Source organism: Staurois parvus, unplaced genomic scaffold, assembly GCF_062004578.1.
Source record: "Staurois parvus isolate SC_StPar_1 unplaced genomic scaffold, SC_StPar_1.0 ptg001432l, whole genome shotgun sequence".
NCBI lineage: Eukaryota > Metazoa > Chordata > Amphibia > Anura > Ranidae > Staurois > Staurois parvus.
The window spans coordinates 82,927-102,720 of NW_028319228.1; the positions used below are offsets into that span (position 1 = coordinate 82,927).

The 19,794-nt window shown below is 40.9% G+C and overlaps 1 protein-coding gene across 2 annotated transcripts in view; it reads right to left on the reverse strand.

The window, feature by feature from the left end:
* Nucleotides 1-1,952: 1,952 nt before the first annotated feature.
* KIF27 (kinesin family member 27) overlaps nucleotides 1,953-19,794 on the reverse strand; it is a 128,971-nt gene continuing 111,129 nt past the window's right edge. For both annotated transcript variants that reach the window (XM_089662103.1, XM_089662102.1), the window contains 5 exons: nucleotides 18,878-19,093; nucleotides 13,964-14,170; nucleotides 11,231-11,429; nucleotides 5,041-5,196; nucleotides 1,953-4,910 (listed from right to left, as the gene is read on the reverse strand). In XM_089662103.1, coding sequence (XP_089518229.1) covers nucleotides 4,450-4,910; nucleotides 5,041-5,196; nucleotides 11,231-11,429; nucleotides 13,964-14,170; nucleotides 18,878-19,093 — 1,239 coding nt within the window. In that variant the 3' untranslated portion in view covers nucleotides 1,953-4,449. The remainder of the gene's footprint in view (nucleotides 4,911-5,040; nucleotides 5,197-11,230; nucleotides 11,430-13,963; nucleotides 14,171-18,877; nucleotides 19,094-19,794) is intronic.

The window sequence follows — 19,794 nt, forward strand, 5'->3', positions numbered from 1 at the left end:
ATATGAATTTAAAGTGCTGCGTAAATTGTTGGTGCTATAGAAGTACCTGTAATAAATAGATAAATACATGTGCTGCAAATAATGAAAAACATGACAAAAACATGCTGGTAGTGTATGATAGCTTAAAGCAGAACTAAAGTTCTGCTGTCACAAACTACAAGCAGGCAAGGTCTCTTCTCCAATAAAATACACCTTCGTGCCTAATCGCAGAGTTCTTCAGCATGTAATCAAAGCTGCACATGCGCAGCTCAGCTTACATCGCCAGAACGGTTCCTATGTACTGGGATAACTGACTTCTACGCATACACAAAAATGGCTGAACAGCAGCAAGGGACAGGGACCGCTGAAGGAAAAGTAAGTTTTGCTCCACTTTAATGTTTGGGAAATGCTGCATTAGGGGTTGCTGTCACCTGAAATATTGCGAGGATTTATTCCTTTATTTTTACCTGGTGATCCAGCCAATAACAAACTACCTGGCATAGTGTTAAAACACTCACTCATTATACTGAATCATCATATCATAGGGGAAGTGTTCTTTGGGCCTATGTCAGACAGTGTGTATTCTGGGCTGTGGGCTTGCTCCTGCACGCAACTGTCTGTGCAGCTCCTGTGTCTGGATCCATTTCCATAGGCTGTCTGCACACAGTTTGGGCCAGTTACAGGCAAGACAAAGACAAATGCATGATTCCTGTAAGTAAGGGTGCCAGAGTCCTTCTGAATTAGAAGAAAGTCCATAGACAAAACTGAGCAGGGCTGTTAAATTTTCTGTTAACCACTTCAAGTCTGGACACTTTTACCCCCTTCCTGTCCAGGCCAATTTTCAGCTTTCAGCGAGGTCACACTTTGACAATTGCGCGGTTATGCAACACTGTACCCATATGAATTTTTTAGCATTTTGTGACAGATAAAACTTTATTTTGGTGGTATTTATTTACCACTGGGATATTTATTTTTTTTGCTATATAAATGAACATTTTGCAAATAAATAATCTTTCTTCATAAATATTGGCCAAAACATATTCAGCTATCTTTTTAGTAAAAAAATAACCCAAATTAGTTTATAACCAAAAATTCTAATTTTTCAAACTTTCTCTTACATTTTTATTTTATTTTTTTTATATTATTATTTATGTTTTTTTTTTACATACTGTCACCCTAGCAGTACAGTGTCACCATAGTGACACTGTACTACTTGTGGGGGGTGATGAAGATTTTTTTTTTTTTTATACACTGATTGCTTTTACAGCCTTTATGGGTGTAAAAGCAATTATTTCTTCTTCTCTCTGGCTGCATTCTTGCAGCCATTGAGAAATACTGTGAGAGCTGTGATTGGTCACAGCTTGTCACATAGTACAAGGCTGTTGTGAATAGCCTAGTACCATGTGACCTCTGTGGTCATTCACAGATTTAAAAAGTAATAAGCAATGATGTCAGAAGTGACATCTTGCTTACTACTTTTCATGTGATCACTGATTGGCCAATCAGTGATCACATGATCAGAACCTCACACAGAGGTCCCGTACAGTAATTGGTGTTCAGGGAGCGTGCACAGGCTTAAAATGTGGGCGCTGTTCATGAACACTCCTGCACTGCTCCCATCCGGCTGTTTATGTACATGGGCCAGACGGGAAGTGGTTACGTTTTGAATTTATTGCAGCACGGACAGAGTATACAAGAGGTCGGGAGCTCACTGCAGTTTTGGCAGGATCAACTGGTATTTTCCTGTACTTGCAGAACTTTTATTGAGAACAAGCTTGGGTAGATTTGCAGGTATTGCAGAGATGTACTGCACTGATTTATCTAATAAACACTGCACATATTATAAACTATAGCAAATTAATGATGCATTGAGATTCAGAAAGGTTTTCCTGTTCCCTTTAAGCGGATGACATCCCCACCCCCTCAACACTTAATATCCCTCGTGCATGCTATTAACAAACATCTGCAATCGATTTTTAAATAAAACATTTATTTTACGTACATTGATTTGCATTCCACTTTCTGGTCTGTTGAGGCACTGAGTACTTAGCCAAGGCCTCACAGATGTCCCCTGTAAAGGCTACATCACCAGTGCCTTTCAGAGACCTCGTCTGCAAACTGCCACATCCTCTCTTTTACCATAAGAGTAGATTTGTAAGCAGAGTGTGGAATCCTCTTGTATGTCAACGTGGAAGAGGAGTGGGGGGGTTGGGGTGGAAATAAACTCCAGCAAGTAAAGGGAGGTTGAGAGAAGAGCAGTTGATATTAAGAAAAAAAAAATGTGAATTTAAGGAATCTGTAAAAAATGAATTTTTCATTATCATTTCAATACATTTTTAAAGGTGTCTTTGTCTCCTTTAACTACAATCATTGTAACATTCTGTTAATTTTCATATGAATTCCCCCCTCCCGAAATAGACTGGTAAACATAAAACACATTGTAGCTTATAAGTAAAAATATGCTAACAACATGTACAGGCACACAGGTAACATTTTAGCAGTTTATTAAATTGTATAATGAATACACTTGACCTTTTCCCGCTGACCATATTCATATATGCAGCAGCTGAGCCAGTGGGCTTTAATGTCGAGCCACTGCACATATGCATCTATGGAAAACGGCTTTCTGTGCTGAGAGTGCAACCGCTGCACGCACCCAACACAGCCATGGTTTACAATTGGGCACTTTCAATCATGTGACCAATGTGACAGACAATTACAGTGGTCACATGACCCATAACCCTACCTCCTGCTATTCAGTTCTTAAAGGGCCAGGAGAAAGCAGCAGCAAGGGGTTAAGTGTTGTGTGTTCAGTCTAATGGAGTTGAATACAACACTAATCCTGCTGAATGACACTGAAGTCAATTTGCCCCTGTTGGGCACACATGGCTCATGGAATAAATTTTGCCCTATATCAAACAAATTGTGTTTGCTTCTGTAACCAGTGTTCACATTTAGTGGTAATCAGATCATGTAAGAAATACAGAATGACTGGCAGAGCTTATGATTGGAAAATTATGTAACCGTTGGTTAATTTTATACAGTCAGTTTGTCATTGGGAATATTTTTCTTTACCACCTGCCCCACAGGTGCAACAGGATATGAGGGAAAATATTGCAAAGTGAGAGAAATTGTCACTTATACAGGAGTCAACGTGGGGAAATTTACTTTGTTCTAGTGAAAATTCTAAAATTTTGGCTTTGCGATCACTTTCTGCCTCGGTGACAGATAAATACAGAGGCCAAATCTCACCAGCTGAGACACAGCAATAAAAATTGACAGTGGTTCTAATCCTTATCTGTTGTATCTAAAACTACAAAAAAAAAATCTGTATTCACTCTTTAAAGCAGAGTTATACCCATACATGTCTGCGAGCTCGCTTGCAGGCACCAACATATTCCCTCCAGTTTCTTCTGGGCTCAGGATTGTCAGCCTCTTGACTGGCCTCTGCCATGAGTGCACAGCTCAATGTGCATTGTAAGACCTCATGCGCAAAAGCTGTCCTATGTCTTTCTTTTCCCCAGAGGCTAACTGGGTAGTATAAACAACTTTTATGTCCCTTGAACCATGTTCTAATCGGCTCCTGGATGCACAGAATTCTATTTTTTCCCCAAAAGAACTAAACTGACCACTCTTAAATGTCACTGGAAAAATGTCCAAATTCTAAAATTATTCTACACATACACATGACATGTGTAAGCAATACAGATGTTATTGCTTTTGCCATGTCAGTTGGATAACAACATTCCTATATAAAAAGAGTAGCTAAGATCACAAAGGACAATAATTTGCATATTAGCACAGAGTAATTTTCAATATCTAAAGTTACATAAAATTTGGAAGATTTTACTGTATATCTCTACTATATGTATGTATTTTGTTAATTATGTTTTATGTAAGTGAAGCCATTATTCGGAATAGTGCCCTTTAATTCTAATTACAAGAGAATCCAGAATTGTTAAGATTTTTCCACCACGTGACATGAAAAGTAACATGTTACTTGGATGTTTATCTATAGTAAATCATACATACAAATAAACAGACACAAACTAATTTACATAACAATCTCAAATAAACAATAACAAAAACGTAGTGCTGGTATCTTATTATTAAAGCAACCTGTTCTGTGTGTGGGCTGCTTTGTTACTGTCAATGTCCTTCTTAAGAGGCTAGGATTCCTGGCTTTCATGCTGATCTGTTTGCTTCAAAATTAGGAATCACTGACCTAGAGAATAAATACAAAATCGGGTGTTCTGACTTCACTATGATTTTTCTTGCTACTAGCTTAATCTAGGTCAGTGATAATAAAGTGAATAGTATTTTCAGAAGGTCTCCAAAGGCACCTTTCATATTGCTCTTAATATAGGTTTCCTTAAAGTGAAAAAACATAAAGTGGCCCTGTTTTGCCAAGTGGCTTTCAAACTGTTCCATTGTCACAAAAAGTGCTACTTTGAATAAGTTTCCTTCAACTTAGAACTTAAAATCTGTTGACTTTTGTGCAAGTTCAATTGAATCTGCAACTATGGAGCCAATGCTAGAGCGTCTAGTTGATAGCTCATTTACAGAGATCTGCCGTACCTCTCGTCGAGACAGCTTCACTGGATTTACTACAAGGGGTAATCTGTTGATTTCTGCTTTTGTCATAGGGGTAAGAGGCTGAGCTTGAGAATTTATGTTTTGTGGCTCCACAAAGTCCTCTGGATCATCTCCAGATGAGAAGTGCCTTCTGATATGCCTATATGGTTCTGAGATCTGTTCTTCAGCTCCAGGCGGATCTCCAAGTCTTGTTGTGTTCTGCTGGATCCTGGAATTTGCAGTGTCTTTTGATTTCCTGTTGGCTTTGTTTTCAATTTTTGATGCCCATTTCTGTTCCTTAGTCATCACTGGTGGTGGTTCATTCTTGTTTTGATGAGTGTCGCCAGAGTTATTGTCTTAAAATAAAAAAATTTTTAAATACTTTACTTATCTCCTTTGTGATTATTTTGTATGTGTACGGCTCAAAAGACAAACACAATGTACTATTTCTAAAGAAAAAAAACAAAATTGAAAAAAAAAACTTACTTTTAGAAGAGGTCACATAAGATTCTCCCACCAAGTCCCTCAGCTTTTTTCTCAATTCTCGACTGGTAGTCTTGTAAAAGTAAAGCTCTTTTTCCAGCTCTTCAATCTTTGCATCATATGCCTTGGTGTTTTCTCCAGTGACTCCACTGTCATTATCTACGGTGGAAGTATAAAACTAATAAACTCTAGTAATAAATATAAAGCAGAAACAATAGGAGTAAAAACTTGGAGGTAGACACAAGCTCATTTAGATGGGTGAGCTGTGTGTGCGAACAGTCACAGCCGTCACCACTGTCCACGTTAAATGTGACTAGGGACTTTAACTGACCCTGGATGCAGGCAGTTTGTGTGTAGCCGAAAATGGCTTTCCTGAACAAAAACTGGCCAGTTTGTATGCGCCCCTAGTACAGAGCACTGCCGTGCCCAGAGGCAGTGTTTAGCTATCTCTAAAAGCAACATCCTAACCTCTCCAGATCACTCATCTGAATGAGCTCTAATTATTGCAAAAATTGCCTAGCATTCAATACAGCTAGGTAGCCCTGAAACATGTAAATAAACAGACTATGCACCAACACTTACAACAGAGGTTTTGGATGCATACATTTACAAGTATATGTAAAGTTACTCTACTATAACAAGCCACCTTTGTAAAGTCTGCTTCTTACTTTTATCTATCTAACCTATCAAGCTGGGAGATGCATCAGCTCAAATTTACCCAGGTCAGATGAAGACTTTAAATGTGTATATGCACCAAATTTAATGCATCCAAAAGTGGCAGCCACTCAAAGCATTTTGAGTCTTCAGCTGCCCTGAAGAAGCTGTGACACATTCTGAAACATTAGGTAATACAGCCACCTTCAGGAAAATTGAACACTAGCAAGAAAAGCTGTATGGACAGCCAGAGCCTTAGTCTAGCAGTGTGCAATGGTATAACAGTGTGCAATGGTATAAGAAAAGCATAAGAACAGAGTGGAGGTACCTGTCTCCTGTAATGTACTACAAGAAATGGATTTTGCAGATAAGGCAAAAATCCTGTTTTCTTACTCGTATATTACAGATATGAAAGAGTATTCTGAAACACTGTTCAAAAGTCTCTGAAAAAGAACAGCTAAGGCTCAGATTTGACTCTTGATGGTACGCAGGGCCAACCATTGCGAGACTGAAGAAAAGACAGGATTTGTCCCAATGAGAACTTTCCTTGAATTCCTAGCCTTTAAGAGCATAAAAATAAACAAAGTAAGCACGTTCTTCTTGGGACTTGGGATGCAACAGCCAGGTAGTTAATCCACTGACTGAGAAGCAGAATGATAAACTTTCCCTTGGTACAGGAGATCTGGATGATCTGAGAAGCCCCATGGACATTCTGCCAGCAGCCTGACAAGAACTTGAACTTGTGACACACCATGCTAGGTCAAGCCTAGTTTTGCTAGTCAGGCATATGATATAGTCCAAACACTGTACCCTCTTGACCCACGCTGCCAAAATGTTGAGTTACAACAGACTGGAGTAAAAATAGGTATATGAAACTGCCTCAAAGGAGATGAGCGTTGGGTCTGAATGTGGGAGCGGAGAGTCTGGGAAAATTTTGACGGGTGTATTCATGATCAGGCATAGCTACTGAAAGCAATGAGCCAGTTCCAATGCAGATTTCTGGAGATGTAGGATCCCCTGAATCTCTCTTTAAGGTCTGCACTGTCTGTTGGACATTGGATGGCAGAGCTTGAGTCAACTGTTCCCTCAGAAGAAGGTCATCCATATATCCCACTACAGGGATGCCCTGCAAGAGAAGCAGAGCAACAAAAGGGGCCATCACCTTGGGGAAGATCTGAGGTGTAGTGGACAAGCCAAGGGGAAAGGCACCATATTGGTAATGTTGCATGCCCACAGCAAACTCAGGTAGCCGTCATGCATCCGGAACATGGGGACATGCAAGAAGGCATGTCTGGTGTCCACAGAGGCCAGCAGGTCTCCCAAATGGAAAGAAGCAATGACTGGCATCGCAAATTCCATGAAAAATTTTGCAACCAATGGAAATCGTTGAGAACCTTTAAATCCAGTATGGGACAGACACCCCAATGCATAGGCTTGAATCAAAATCATGGAATATCACGTTTTCTTGGACAATGGTTATGATTCCTTGAAGGAGGGAGCTGCACCAGAGCAGCGTGAAGGTCCACCAATCTTTGTGGGTATGCTAGCAGGTATGAAATATGACAGGTATGACAGCATGAAGCAGAGCGGACTCCCAAAATTCCTGCTTTTGGCTCCTGGATACAATGTTCTGAGTCAAATGTCTGAAATAACTTTGGACCCGTGAGGGCACCCAATCTGACAAGTGAGGACACTCACTCCTTGAAAGAAGGACTTGCTCTTACATTTGGAGGATTTGGGGGTTCAGGAACTGATCTCCATGCTTTCTCTTGGAGCTGGAAGCCAGAAAGAAGCAAAGGGAACTTCTAACCTAAGGAATAGAGGGTTTACAAGATGAGGATTTTGCCTTACTTTTTCGGGGACAAAATGGTACCTTCCTGCCCCTCTTTCCCCCAATAACTTAATTGATAAAGTTAAGCAGGGATTCTCCAAAGAGGCATTACCCATCAAATCACTATACAAGATTGGTTGCAATAGGCAAAGCACTGGAAAATTCTCAACATGCTGGAGGCTTTTTGGAGAACCCAGGCATGTGTGGAGTACATCACTATGGTCCGAAATGGTATCCTTATATTTTGGAGTTATGTCTGCAGACTGAGATGACACCTGTACCAACTCCTCATATAAGAAAGGTACAATCTTCCCCATTTCTGCTGACTTTGTAGGAGCAAATGCAGCCTCTGGAGGGAAGGGCATGGAAGCACACTTGCAGCCCCTGCATTCTACAAGTCAGCTATCATGGCTGAAAATTTTCCCATATACTCAAGTACAGTAGCTAATAATTATGCCCTAGATAAAATCAAGGAAAGAGTAACTCTCTGAAGGGGTTAATGAAGACTCAGAGGAGTGCTGCAACTCAGGCAGAAGGCAGAGGTCCTTTGGAGGGGACAATGCAAAACCTCAATATTGTTAGGGATATTAAGTTGGCCCTGCCCCCAGGACCGCTCTTTTCACTTATGATCTGCTATCCCAAGGTACAGAATGAGAGACTGCCAACAAGGGTACTCACAACATTGCTGTGTGTACAAAAAAGAGTAATGCCCCGTGACCAGGTCATTATAAAGGCAGAAGGGAGCCAGGTAATGTCCAAAGCATCGTAGATTTTTATGTAAGTGCAGGGAAAAAGACAGGAAAGCAACAAAGTCCATGCACATTTGGAGAAAATGGAGCATGCATGCATGCTCAGTATAGCCACAATAGAGGGGGACTCACGTAGGAGCAGAAGGGCTCAGACCCTGTGCAGCTGCAGAAAAAGCCACTCAAGTGTCCATTGTAAAAAAAATTGTGGCATCTCCCCTTCCTGCCCATGAGGCTGAAAATGTTGTAGCCAGAACACAGCTGATTAACCACTCGGGGGAAGCCAACAGGCTCCCTGTATGCATGGAAAAAAGCCCTGCTCACCCCAGATGAGGTCCATAGAATGCCCTGTGGCACCCCACTGGTACATCAGGGGATAGAGACGCAGGATCTAGGGAACATGCCACTCGTACCTATCTTCAACCCCTCCTTAAGGTAAATCTCCGAGGAGTCTTCAGGGACAGGATTTCACCAGATGGGTGCACTGTTGCCCTGGACCTCTAAAGCGTTACTAAACCCATGTCCCTGCATTCAATATATCTGGTCTTCCACAGTACACGGAAATGTAATTATTTTAGTAAATATAAAATGCTAAATACCTTTGCTCATCAGCAATTAGAGCAGTCTTGTGACTTCTATCAGTGTCCAACCAAGCACTGGTTAAAGCTTGTAGGAATTTTCATTCTCCCCTGATTGTCCTATGAGGCTGCATAACCCCTGACCCTCTGTCTGGAAAGCACTGATTGGCCTTGTGCTGATCACACGCACTTTGCCAAGAAAAAAAAACAAAAAAAAACTCTCTAGCAATATACACAGGGATGTTCAATTCATATCGCCCGAAACCTGGGGCATGTAGTTCTGGGCGCCAGGTAGGTCATTTTTTTTCTTACCTTTAGCCCTGCTGCGGGCAAGCAGTAGGGCTCACCTGTCAGATGGAAGCATTCGAGAGGCAGCGCTGCAGCCCGATTGCTTCCACACAGCCCACTATGGTGCCAGCCTCCACCCCCCTGACTCCGCTTGCCCATCTGTGGCCTGGAACCAGTCAGTGGCTGCCAGCAGGTATAGGGGAGGGAGGAGAGTGGACACATCCACTCCCCTCCCCTCCTTGTCCTGATCTGGAAGTGAAGTGACGTCCCCGTTGACAGATTCCTGGCCATCGAGGCCGGGAAATAATGTAATGCAGTGCGATGTGCACTACATTCAGTGGAGCACAGGGGAGACATGCAGGGTTGCATAACATAAAAGCCCATGCTGGGGCGCCTAAGTATGAAAATGACGATTGCAATACATGTTACATATCGCCACGTATGCCAGAATGAGAGCAATAATACATTTTTTACTGAAATTTTGTGCTTCCTAGACCTTTGTGATAATATCGTGTGACATAAAAAATTGGAACTACAGCTATTTTATATCTCTATGGTCTCTGATTTCAGAAAATATATAATGTTTGGGGGTTTTGTGTAATCTTCAGGCCTTAAATGAGATTTTAAACGTGTGCAAAAAATGCAAAAACAGCTCTGGAAGCAAAAGGGATAAAGGATAAGCCCGACACTCCCCTCTCCTGAGGAGCAGCCAATCGGTGCTCATTACACTGCAAGGTCTCTCCCCTCCCTGCTAGTCCCCGGGTTTGGTGCTGGAGACAGGCAGGGAGGGAAGGAGGAGATATACAGCGCAATGTTACGAATATTAAACATTTAAGTCGCCATAAAGCCCCCCCTTTTTTTTTTAAAGGCCCAGACATTACTTAAAGAAGATTTGAATACAGTTTTGGTTAACATTTTTTTTTTTATTGGGACAAGTAGATTGGGACACTGATTTAGTCCCTGGACAAGTAGTTTTTTTAAAACATTTCCACACCCCTGTATACAACAAACTGTGCTGCTTGCCCCCAAGCCTCTATTCTATCAGCAGATTAATTGTGGAGAGTAGAAGGAGGGGAGGATCAAACATCCTTTTTACACAATGCGGAGGTTCCACAGTGAGTATAACAAGCATGCTTTACTGCATATACAGACTGATTTTACTGTTGTGGGTTTAGTTACACTTTAAGGCACTTTGAGGCTGACTCAAGAGTTTGCACCTAGGTACCCAGGCAAGCACCTTTACAGAGCATAGTGCCAGAAGACACATTAAAGGTTAGCCCCACTTCTTCTTGACAGGGTCTGGGTATACCCTGCTGCAAAATGAGCCCTTTCTGGCTCTGCAGATACTGCAGAAAACTTGTCAGGTGAAAAAGGAATCTTGATAAAGAAAACAAAAAAGTTCTCCTAGGGTACTAGCAAAAAAACTAAGGCCTGCTAGGAGTGTGAGGGGTTATAACTGACCTTCGTTACAGTTTTGTTTGTCACTGTCCAATCTCCTGAATACATCATGACCCAATATACCTGAACACTTCCTCCTTTGTCCCTTAATGTATGATTACAGTTTTGTTTGTCAATGTCCAATCTCCTGAACACATCATGACCTGAATACCTTCTCCTTTGTCCCTTATGATTAAGAAAATCTTTTTGTTAATGGAAACGTTAAAAAGTATGGTATAGTTATTTTTCTAGTGGCGACCTAGAGCAAGTAATGGAGTTTTCGTGGAATATTCCCTTGTGCCCAACACTTATAAACCAGTTGTGCCATTTTTTTTTTAACATTGCTCCATTTTAATGCTGGAGAACATTACATTCATGATCTAACTGTGTAAAGCTTCAAATCCTTTCTATTAAGCCCTGCACCTTTCCCTACTGTAGTGTACATAAAGTAGAAGGGGCACTCACATTTCAAATCTGTGGGGAAAGTGTAGGAACTGAGATTACTACTCACAGGAGGGATGAATGGTCTTTCATACATAAGAAAGAAAATGTATGTACCACGGCCATATATCGCACACAAATACCCCTACCTGTACAAGCACATAAGGAAAGTAGGCTGAAACAGCCTGAAATATTTGTAACTCTGACAGCCATCTTACCTTTAAAGTGCTGTAGAATAAGCTGCATCTTTTGTTCATGCTCCTTCTGTTGCTGGGTCATCCTCCTGTCAGTTTGCATTTTAAGATGCTCCAAAGCAGACTCCAACTCTCTCATTACAGTTTCCTGCTCTGACACTTTCATAGATAGTTCTTGGCACTGCAGCTGCAGCTTCCGTTCTGCCTCTCGCAAAGTTACAACCTAAAAACAAAAAAGTTTCTGTATGTGCCAAACAGTTGCTCATGAAAAATCACATTCACCCATTCAGAGCCGGTGGAAACATAAGGCTGCCTAGGTAGCAGGGCTGACGCCAACAAAAGGCTGCCAAAATCCAAATCCCTAGGCACTTGTTTGGGATTTGGATTTTTAAAATGCCTCTCTTCTATTCCCAAACGCTGCGCCCTCTCTCCTACTGAACGCAGTATGGAAGTTTTAGTTTGCCTCACCTGCCAGTAGCCAGCGAGGGGAAGTAGGGAATGCATAACCTTGCCCCCTCATTACACAATGCCAATTAGTGGCAGTTTAGTACAGCTCAAATATTCAATGCAGTGTGACTTGCTTCATACTGTGCCCCATTGATACACGTCGAATAAACAACACTGTTGTTTATTCGATATGTATCAATGTGTCAAATAGAATGTCAATCTTTTAAATAATTGATTGTTTTGTATACATTCTAAGGTTGCCTTAAAAACCCCACAAAATGTAAGATATAATTCTCTCTATTATGGAAATAGAGATGATGGAAACCACACCCGAAGTTACACTGGATGACCTTTTAATTGCCACAGTAGTTGTTCAGTGGTACAGGTCAGGTTTACATCAGGTTCAGGACAGGATCAGGTCAGGATTTTACCCCTTTCAAATATATGCGATTTAAAAATGGTTCTCATAGAAGTCAATAACCTGTAATCCACACATGAACCTGAAGGCACTGCTCAGAAATCGCACATGACTCTTTTTCAAACCTCCTTGAATCCACACCACCAGTGCACCGGACATATGTGAACAGGCACCAAGCAATATTATTTCACAAGTCATGTGGATTGGAATGCGGTTAAAACCACATCCAATCTGCATATATTTGAACCGGCACTTAGGGAGAGTTAGAACTTCTGACATTTTTTTTTGCCTTCTTTGTCCCGTTTGGGAGATTTCCCTTACTTCCTGTCCCATATACAAAACAGGAAGTGAGACGAAATCTGTACAAAGTAAGGGAAACTGTTCTGGGATCAACTCAAAATATGGGATTTTCTTTTACTTTGACTTTCAGTGACAACAGTAAACAGGAAAAATAGAGAGTTTGAATCTCCCTAATGAGGTCACAGACAACATTAAATTCCTGACAGGTATTTTAATCCCCCTCTACTATATCCAAAATGAAACAAGAAGTTTTGCCTTTAGTTATACTGTAAATGTACAGATCATATATGGAGGAAGGAGTATGTGAAGGGGCTAATGTAGAGGGCAAACACAAAGTAAGGAAGGAGGTGAAAGAGTTAATGTACAGATGAGCAAGATAAGAGGTTAAGGGGTAAATTTACAGGTCACATGGAGATTAGTCTTTACTGAATTTACAAAGGGAGACGGCTGGGGGGGGGGGGGGAGAATGGGTTAAAAAGACACTCAAAACTTCTGTTCATCTGAAACCAACAAATGAAAGACTGATTGATTCATTGATTAGGCCCTCCTTTCTCCTTCCTCCCCTGTAAAAGATGGGGGAAGGGCCTGGCTTGCTATTGTAAACACTACACTGTTAACATTTGTGATCACTGTAATTGGTCATCATAGTGATCACAAGGTACACAGCCATTAAGATCAGATTTGTTCACAGCCATTATGGAGCACAGTGGCACCCCGAGGGCAATTTCTGCAGTGCCTCCCACCATTTAGACATAAGGCTGTAGATAAGTGGTTAAGTAAGCGGTTATCAAGTTTCAGCACAGTTTAAAATTTTCTAAAGCATTCTGAAGGCTTGCTTTAGGCAAAGCATCATAAAAATGAAAACTCAAAGCAAAAACCCCTTCCAAACCCATGCCAGACACCCTCTGATGCCTAAACTGCCCCAATGCTTTGATCGGAACCTTTATACCTTAAAATCTCACAGGCAGTAACTGGGAATACCCAGTAGTAGTAGTAGTAGTAGTAACTGCACACCCTACGATACACATCTTTTTCTTTGACTACTGGGGGCTGCTGACTGGCCATGCAGGCCCTAAGTGCTGCATTGTGGGGGACAGGGAGCCCATCCAATACCTGCCAGTGCTGGGATTTTGACCATGTGGTAACAAGAATTGGACTGGCTGAAAAGATGAGTATTGGTGCTTGGAAGAGCCTAGCAAACGTTGTGGAGGGAGGGGTTGTGTTTTAATTTTTTGGTAGCTTTGCATTAAAGCTAAAAATATAGTAAATTCACTACAAAAACTAATTTAGATTAAGTATGTTTTTGGCTATACAGAAGCAGGTATCTGGGCATAAAATTATACAGAAAGTTTACATTTGTGTAATTATTTTCTATTACTCCTATATGTCAGTGGATCTGCTGGTTTCATTTGTAAAATAAGTAAATGCATTTGTTTTCCCTGGAGGTCTGATCTTTCTTAGGAGATGGGTCACCGTGCATTTAGAATACATATTGATACAATCTAAAACCACAGAAAAATGTGTAGCATCACTTAGCCATATCTCAAGAAGCTTTAAATAATGCTAATCGAGCAACAGTTACCAGCTCTTACCTTTTTGAAGTACTTGACAAGGATAGATCTGGTCTCAGCAGCAGAGAAGGAGCTAAACTTTTCAACAACGTTGTTTTCACTCTGAGTGAAGATTTGAGAGGACTCTTTTAAGGCATGTTGTCGGCTCTGAATGCATTCATTTTTATACTCAATGGCAGCCTCCAAGGCATCTATTCCTTCTTCCAGCTGGAACAAGATGTGCTCTTCCTGTGGAAACAAGTACATCAGGCACTCAGCAGTGTTTCTACTACAGCTTTGTGCAGATTTATTTATTCACTTCCATTTTCAGAAGAAACTTACAAAACAGATTTTTTCTGGACATTCTACAAATGTATTATGAACAGGAGCCAGGCGCTGTGTAGTTTTGTGATAGAAATAATACACCTTGTATGGAGGTGTGTCTTTAATAAGTCATATGGTAAAACAATAATAAATAACCAGCCTGTGGCTTTAGGAAGCCAGGTTCCAAGATGGACGGCCCGTCCGCTCAGAGGGAAGCAGTGGAGTAGAATGCCTGTCAGTGCAGGGACCACGTTTACCCGACGTCCCAGCGTCCTGGATGACGTCACCACGATGTGGAGAGACAGAGGGGGGGGAACTCTTGCTGGAGCCGCAGCTTTAGAAGGAAGAGGCCGGTTGCTGGGACAACATGTTTCGCGCGCATGCGCTTTGACAAAGCGCATGCGCGCGAAACATGTTGTCCCAGCAACCGGCCTCTTCCTTCTAAAGCTGCGGCTCCAGCAAGAGTTCCCCCCCTCTGTCTCTCCACATCGTGGTGACGTCATCCAGGACGCTGGGACGTCGGGTAAACGTGGTCCCTGCACTGACAGGCATTCTACTCCACTGCTTCCCTCTGAGCGGACGGGCCGTCCATCTTGGAACCTGGCTTCCTAAAGCCACAGGCTGGTTATTTATTATTGTTTTACCATATGACTTATTAAAGACACACCTCCATACAAGGTGTATTATTTTTATCACAAAACTACACAGCGCCTGGCTCCTGTTCATACCTCCCACAAACCGATGTGTTTTTACCATGGCAGCAGTGAGTTTTTTCCCCACCAATCATAGTTGACATATACCATTCACTTATTTCCTTTGGGACACATCTGTGCGCTTTTATCCAGACCGTTCTACAAATGTATTAAAAGCTTGCTCACTGTGTGCTGAGAGACAAATCGGAATCAAAGGACCACTATAAGGAAACATACTGTATTCTGGCAACGCTATAGAGACAATACCTGTAATAGTAATATTTAGCATATACATTTTCTTTCTTTTTTATTTTTTTTACTTTCACATGCCTTTATATTTATTTATGTTTTTGCATGAAGACCATGTGGCTCTGGAAAAGTGAAGGTTACAGGGTTGTGACAACCCATGGGACAGCTTTTATTCAAACGGTTTGGACCTTTTTTCAAAAGAAAAAAAAAAGCTTGTCACTGTAAAGTGCATGAAATGTGTTAGCTGGGAAACATGGCGGCCATAGATTTCACAATTTCCGCTGCCAGGTCTTTCCTGAAGCCTTGACCCACTGACATGTATCTTGAAACTTTGGTCAACCACCCTAATGAGTATTGTATGGTAGCCCCCAGGAATCCCAGCCCCTCTTTCCCAACCCCCTCCTTTTTATTTAGTACATGTTATAGTTCTGCTTTTGTAGTTCATCAATCTGTTCAACTAAAATGTGTTGTACCTCTTAATTATTCAGCTTTTAACACTCTCCATTGGCAGTATTCTTTGATTTTGACCTGTGTTACTATTGTTTCTGCAGAGTGAAACTTCAATAAATATTATTGAACAAGAAAAGTGTTAGCTGGAGTTGGGCTTTAAGTTACCTCTCTTAAAACTTTAAAGTGATACTAAAAGGTATTATATATAAACACTCACCGGCAACTTTATTACGTACACCTTGCTAGTGCCAAGAAAATATCCCCCACACCATTACATCACCACAAGCAGCCTGGACCGTTGATACAAGACAGGATGGAGCCATTCTTTCATATGGTTTACTTTAAATTCTGACCCTACCATCTGAATTGAAAAAGAAGATGCTACCATCACTTCCTTGGTTGTCGTGGACTTTCCCAACTTGACAATGATCCAAAACACATATCTAAGGCCGCTGTTTCATTTCTGAAGAAGAACAGGGTGAAAGTGATTCAGTGGCCAAATATGTCTCCTGATCTGAACCCAATCGAACACCTATGGGGAATTCTGAAGAGACAAGTTGAGCTTCACTCTTCATCCAGCATCCATTCTTGAAGAATGGAAAAAGATAGATGTTACAATAAGTTGCCAACTTGTTCATTCCATGCCTAGAAGACTTGGTGCTATCCTTACAAATCATGGAGGTCACACAAAATACTAGATGTAGTAGTTTTTCTAGTGGGGTATATTAATTTTTGTCCTGTCATCATCTCTCACCTCCATAATCGCACTCTCTTTCCTCTAGCAGCAACTGCAAGTCTCACACTCTAATTCCTAATGCCAGTTTCCCTTCTTATGTGGCCTCTGGAACACCCATGCAGTCTGTAACAATGCCTTCAACCTACTTGCTGTTACTGAAATCTGGCTTCAGGAAACTGCCTCTCCCATGGTGGCCTCCACTAGACTCACACAGACCCAATGGTCAAACAGGCAATGGAGCTGGACTTATGCTTTCCCCAAACAGCCCCTTTTATGATTTTTTCCTACCCCTCCCTTCCTGTCTGTCCCTCTCCTCTTTAAAACTCACTTTATTCTCTGGTTTCTCTGTGTCACAATTCCTTGACAACTTCTCTGCTTTGATACCCTACTTTCTCTCCTCTGAATCAACACCCGAACTACCTCTCAACCACTCAACCTAACCACATCTTTGAACAAACCCAATGGTCAAAGATCCTAATCACTTTGACAGCAAATGATCCCTTTTTGGAAAATAGACTTGGAAAGTCTGAGGTATTTAGTAAGAGGCATGGTGAGGTTTTTGAAGCTGTAATTTTCTGTCACAATTTTTTGCAAAATTAAATAAAATTATTTTTTTTTTCCACAATTTTTTTTTGTCATCCTTTCACCAGTGAAGTACAATGTCATATGTAAATCATTTTTTATTCAGTGTTCAAACATTTTTTCCGTTTTACTTTTTTATTTACATCCTGTCATCAGAGTAGCTCAGTGTCGCCATAATGACTCTGTACTACTCTGGGGGCAATGATCAGAGATTTTTATTTTTCACACGGCTACTGGTTATGCAGTGATGATTATTGTATAAGCAATAGCTTTAGCTGTTAAGAATGGGTTTCCCATTCATAAACAGCTTGCCTATGGTTTTGATCTATGATTGGCTACAACTAATAATATAATACAGGTAGCCAGGAACCATATCATTGCTGTGGGCCAGTCACAGATCACAACAGTAAGAAAGCTGTACATAAATGGAAAGCCATTCAGACAGGTTGTTTACATTGTTACCATGTGATCACTATGACTAATAATAGCGATCACATGATACCCTGTTACCAGTAACAGTGATCTGCTGTGTCTGGTGCATACAGTGGTCACAGGAGGGGCACGCTGCTCACTTCTAAAATGGGACAGGCATAATCGCATATATATATATATATATATATATATATATGTATGTATATGTGACTAAGTCTGCACGTGCTGCCCCACTGCAGTGCATGTACTGTAGTGGGGCAGCAAGTGGTTAAAACTGAAGTTCAATCTGCTTATACTTTGCCTTCCCTGGTTCCTCCCTCCTCTCTTCACCAACATGCTAATGACATTTTAAAATAAGACCCTTTAATTTTCATTACCTACCTTATTTTAGTCCTAGTGAGGTCATCACTGGGTCTCTGTTCTTCTCTATGCAATGCCAGCAGATCATGCCTCAGTACGCTCTCTGATACTGGTAGTAGACCAACCTTTGGGGGAAGTTATTTAAATAGCACAACACCTTGATGCACGTGTGTCAATCTGGAGGAGTGGGTGTTCCTAGGCAAACGGCACTTGCATGCAGAGCACCCTAGGTATTGCCCACATGTAATGTTGAGCCTTCATAATTAAAACAAACCGAAATCCAATTATTACATGGGATGGGCCAGGGACAGTAAGGCTGGGGGAGAAAAAAAGAGCTATATCATGGAAATGAGGTAGGCTATCTGACTCTGACTTACTGCAGCTTCTAACATACACTGTGAGAAGGTCACTGTATGCAGTGAAATTACACTAAGCATTTTCAGTAGAAGAGAGGGGTCTTTTCCACTGTGAAGAACTGAAGGCAAGACCAGAGTTCAGCTTTGAAGAAAACCTGTACTAAGAGATTATGTAGTTGCCATTGTTGACTTCTACGATGCTGGTTGTCATGATAATCCAACTGAGTTTAAACTGCATTGCCTGTTTCAAGTCATTATCAAAAAATATTTAAATAGGGTGTTGATTTGAATCCCAATCCCGGCACCACCTGCCTGGAGTTTGCATGTCCTCCCAGTACCTGCGTGGGTTTCCTCCGTGTACTCTGGTTTCCTCCTACACTCCAAAGACATGCTGGTAGGTTGACTGGCTCCTGTTTAAATTGTCCCTAGTATGTATGAATGTGTGTTAGGGACCTTATCTTGTAAGATACTTGAGGGCAGGGACTGATGTGAATGTACAATATATATGTAAAGTGCTGCATAAATTGATGGCTCTATACAAGTACCTGAAATAAATTAAAGTAAAAAAAAAAAAACAGGGATAGGCAACTAGCTGTTTCAGAAACACTCCATTTGAGATTTTAAGTCACATCTCATATCCTGAACCCGCTCCACATAGAGAAGCGCTGAAACATTTTAATGTTCTCAATTACTTTAAAATCAGCCTCTTTGAGACCCTTAGAATGCCATTAAAGTGACTGACAAGACAAAGTAGAGTGTATATATATCATTGTACCTCTGACGACAGCACTGTGCCATTTTTCAGTTTTTCATCAAGACTGTCTCTCCTCTGTAAGAGATGATCCCGCTCTTTTTGCAGGGCTTTGACCTCCTCAGATATTTTTCTTTGATCTTCACTATTACCACTGTGCAATTTCTTACTCTTATCCTTCAGTTCACTTTCTAAAGTATTCAATCGTGTCGACAACCTCAGCATGTCACTGTTTATTGCCTAGGAAGGAAAATAATAACTGTCACCATTATTTCCCTAATTTTTAACTTATTTAACAATACTTTTATTGTCATTCCAAAAACATGTTATACATGAAGGGAACAAAAATAAGATGGACATAAGAAAATCAAGTCAAATAAATAAATATTTAAACAATAAAGATAAATGGCTGATGATTATTATTATTAATAATAATAATGAAACATGAACATCAACCTGTGAAATGTGCACCGACAACTACAAATAAAAAATAGAATGTTCAAAAAGATTTCATTATTATTATCATTAGGTGCAGTATTATCTATCACAAACTGCAGTGATGCCCAGAAAAGAAATAATATTAATATTAGCAGCAATAATTCAAGATGAGGCAGAATTTGACAATATCACAGCATCAGGGAAAACGCTGTTTTTCAGCCAGGTGGTTCTATCCCTTATGTTGTGTATTCTCTGACCTGAAGAGAGGGGGAAAAACGGTCCATAAGCAAGATGGGAAGAGTCCTTAATAATATTGATGGTCATCTTCCTAAACCAGCTGTTGTAAACACTGATGGGCAGATAGCTGCCAATAATGTCTTGGGCAATCTTTACCACTCACTGCATTGCCTGTTTATCCACAGTAGATCAATGTCCGTACCAAATGGTAATACAAGAAGTAAGGGTCTGATTCAATACAGGCCTATAAAATGAGATATAAGCTG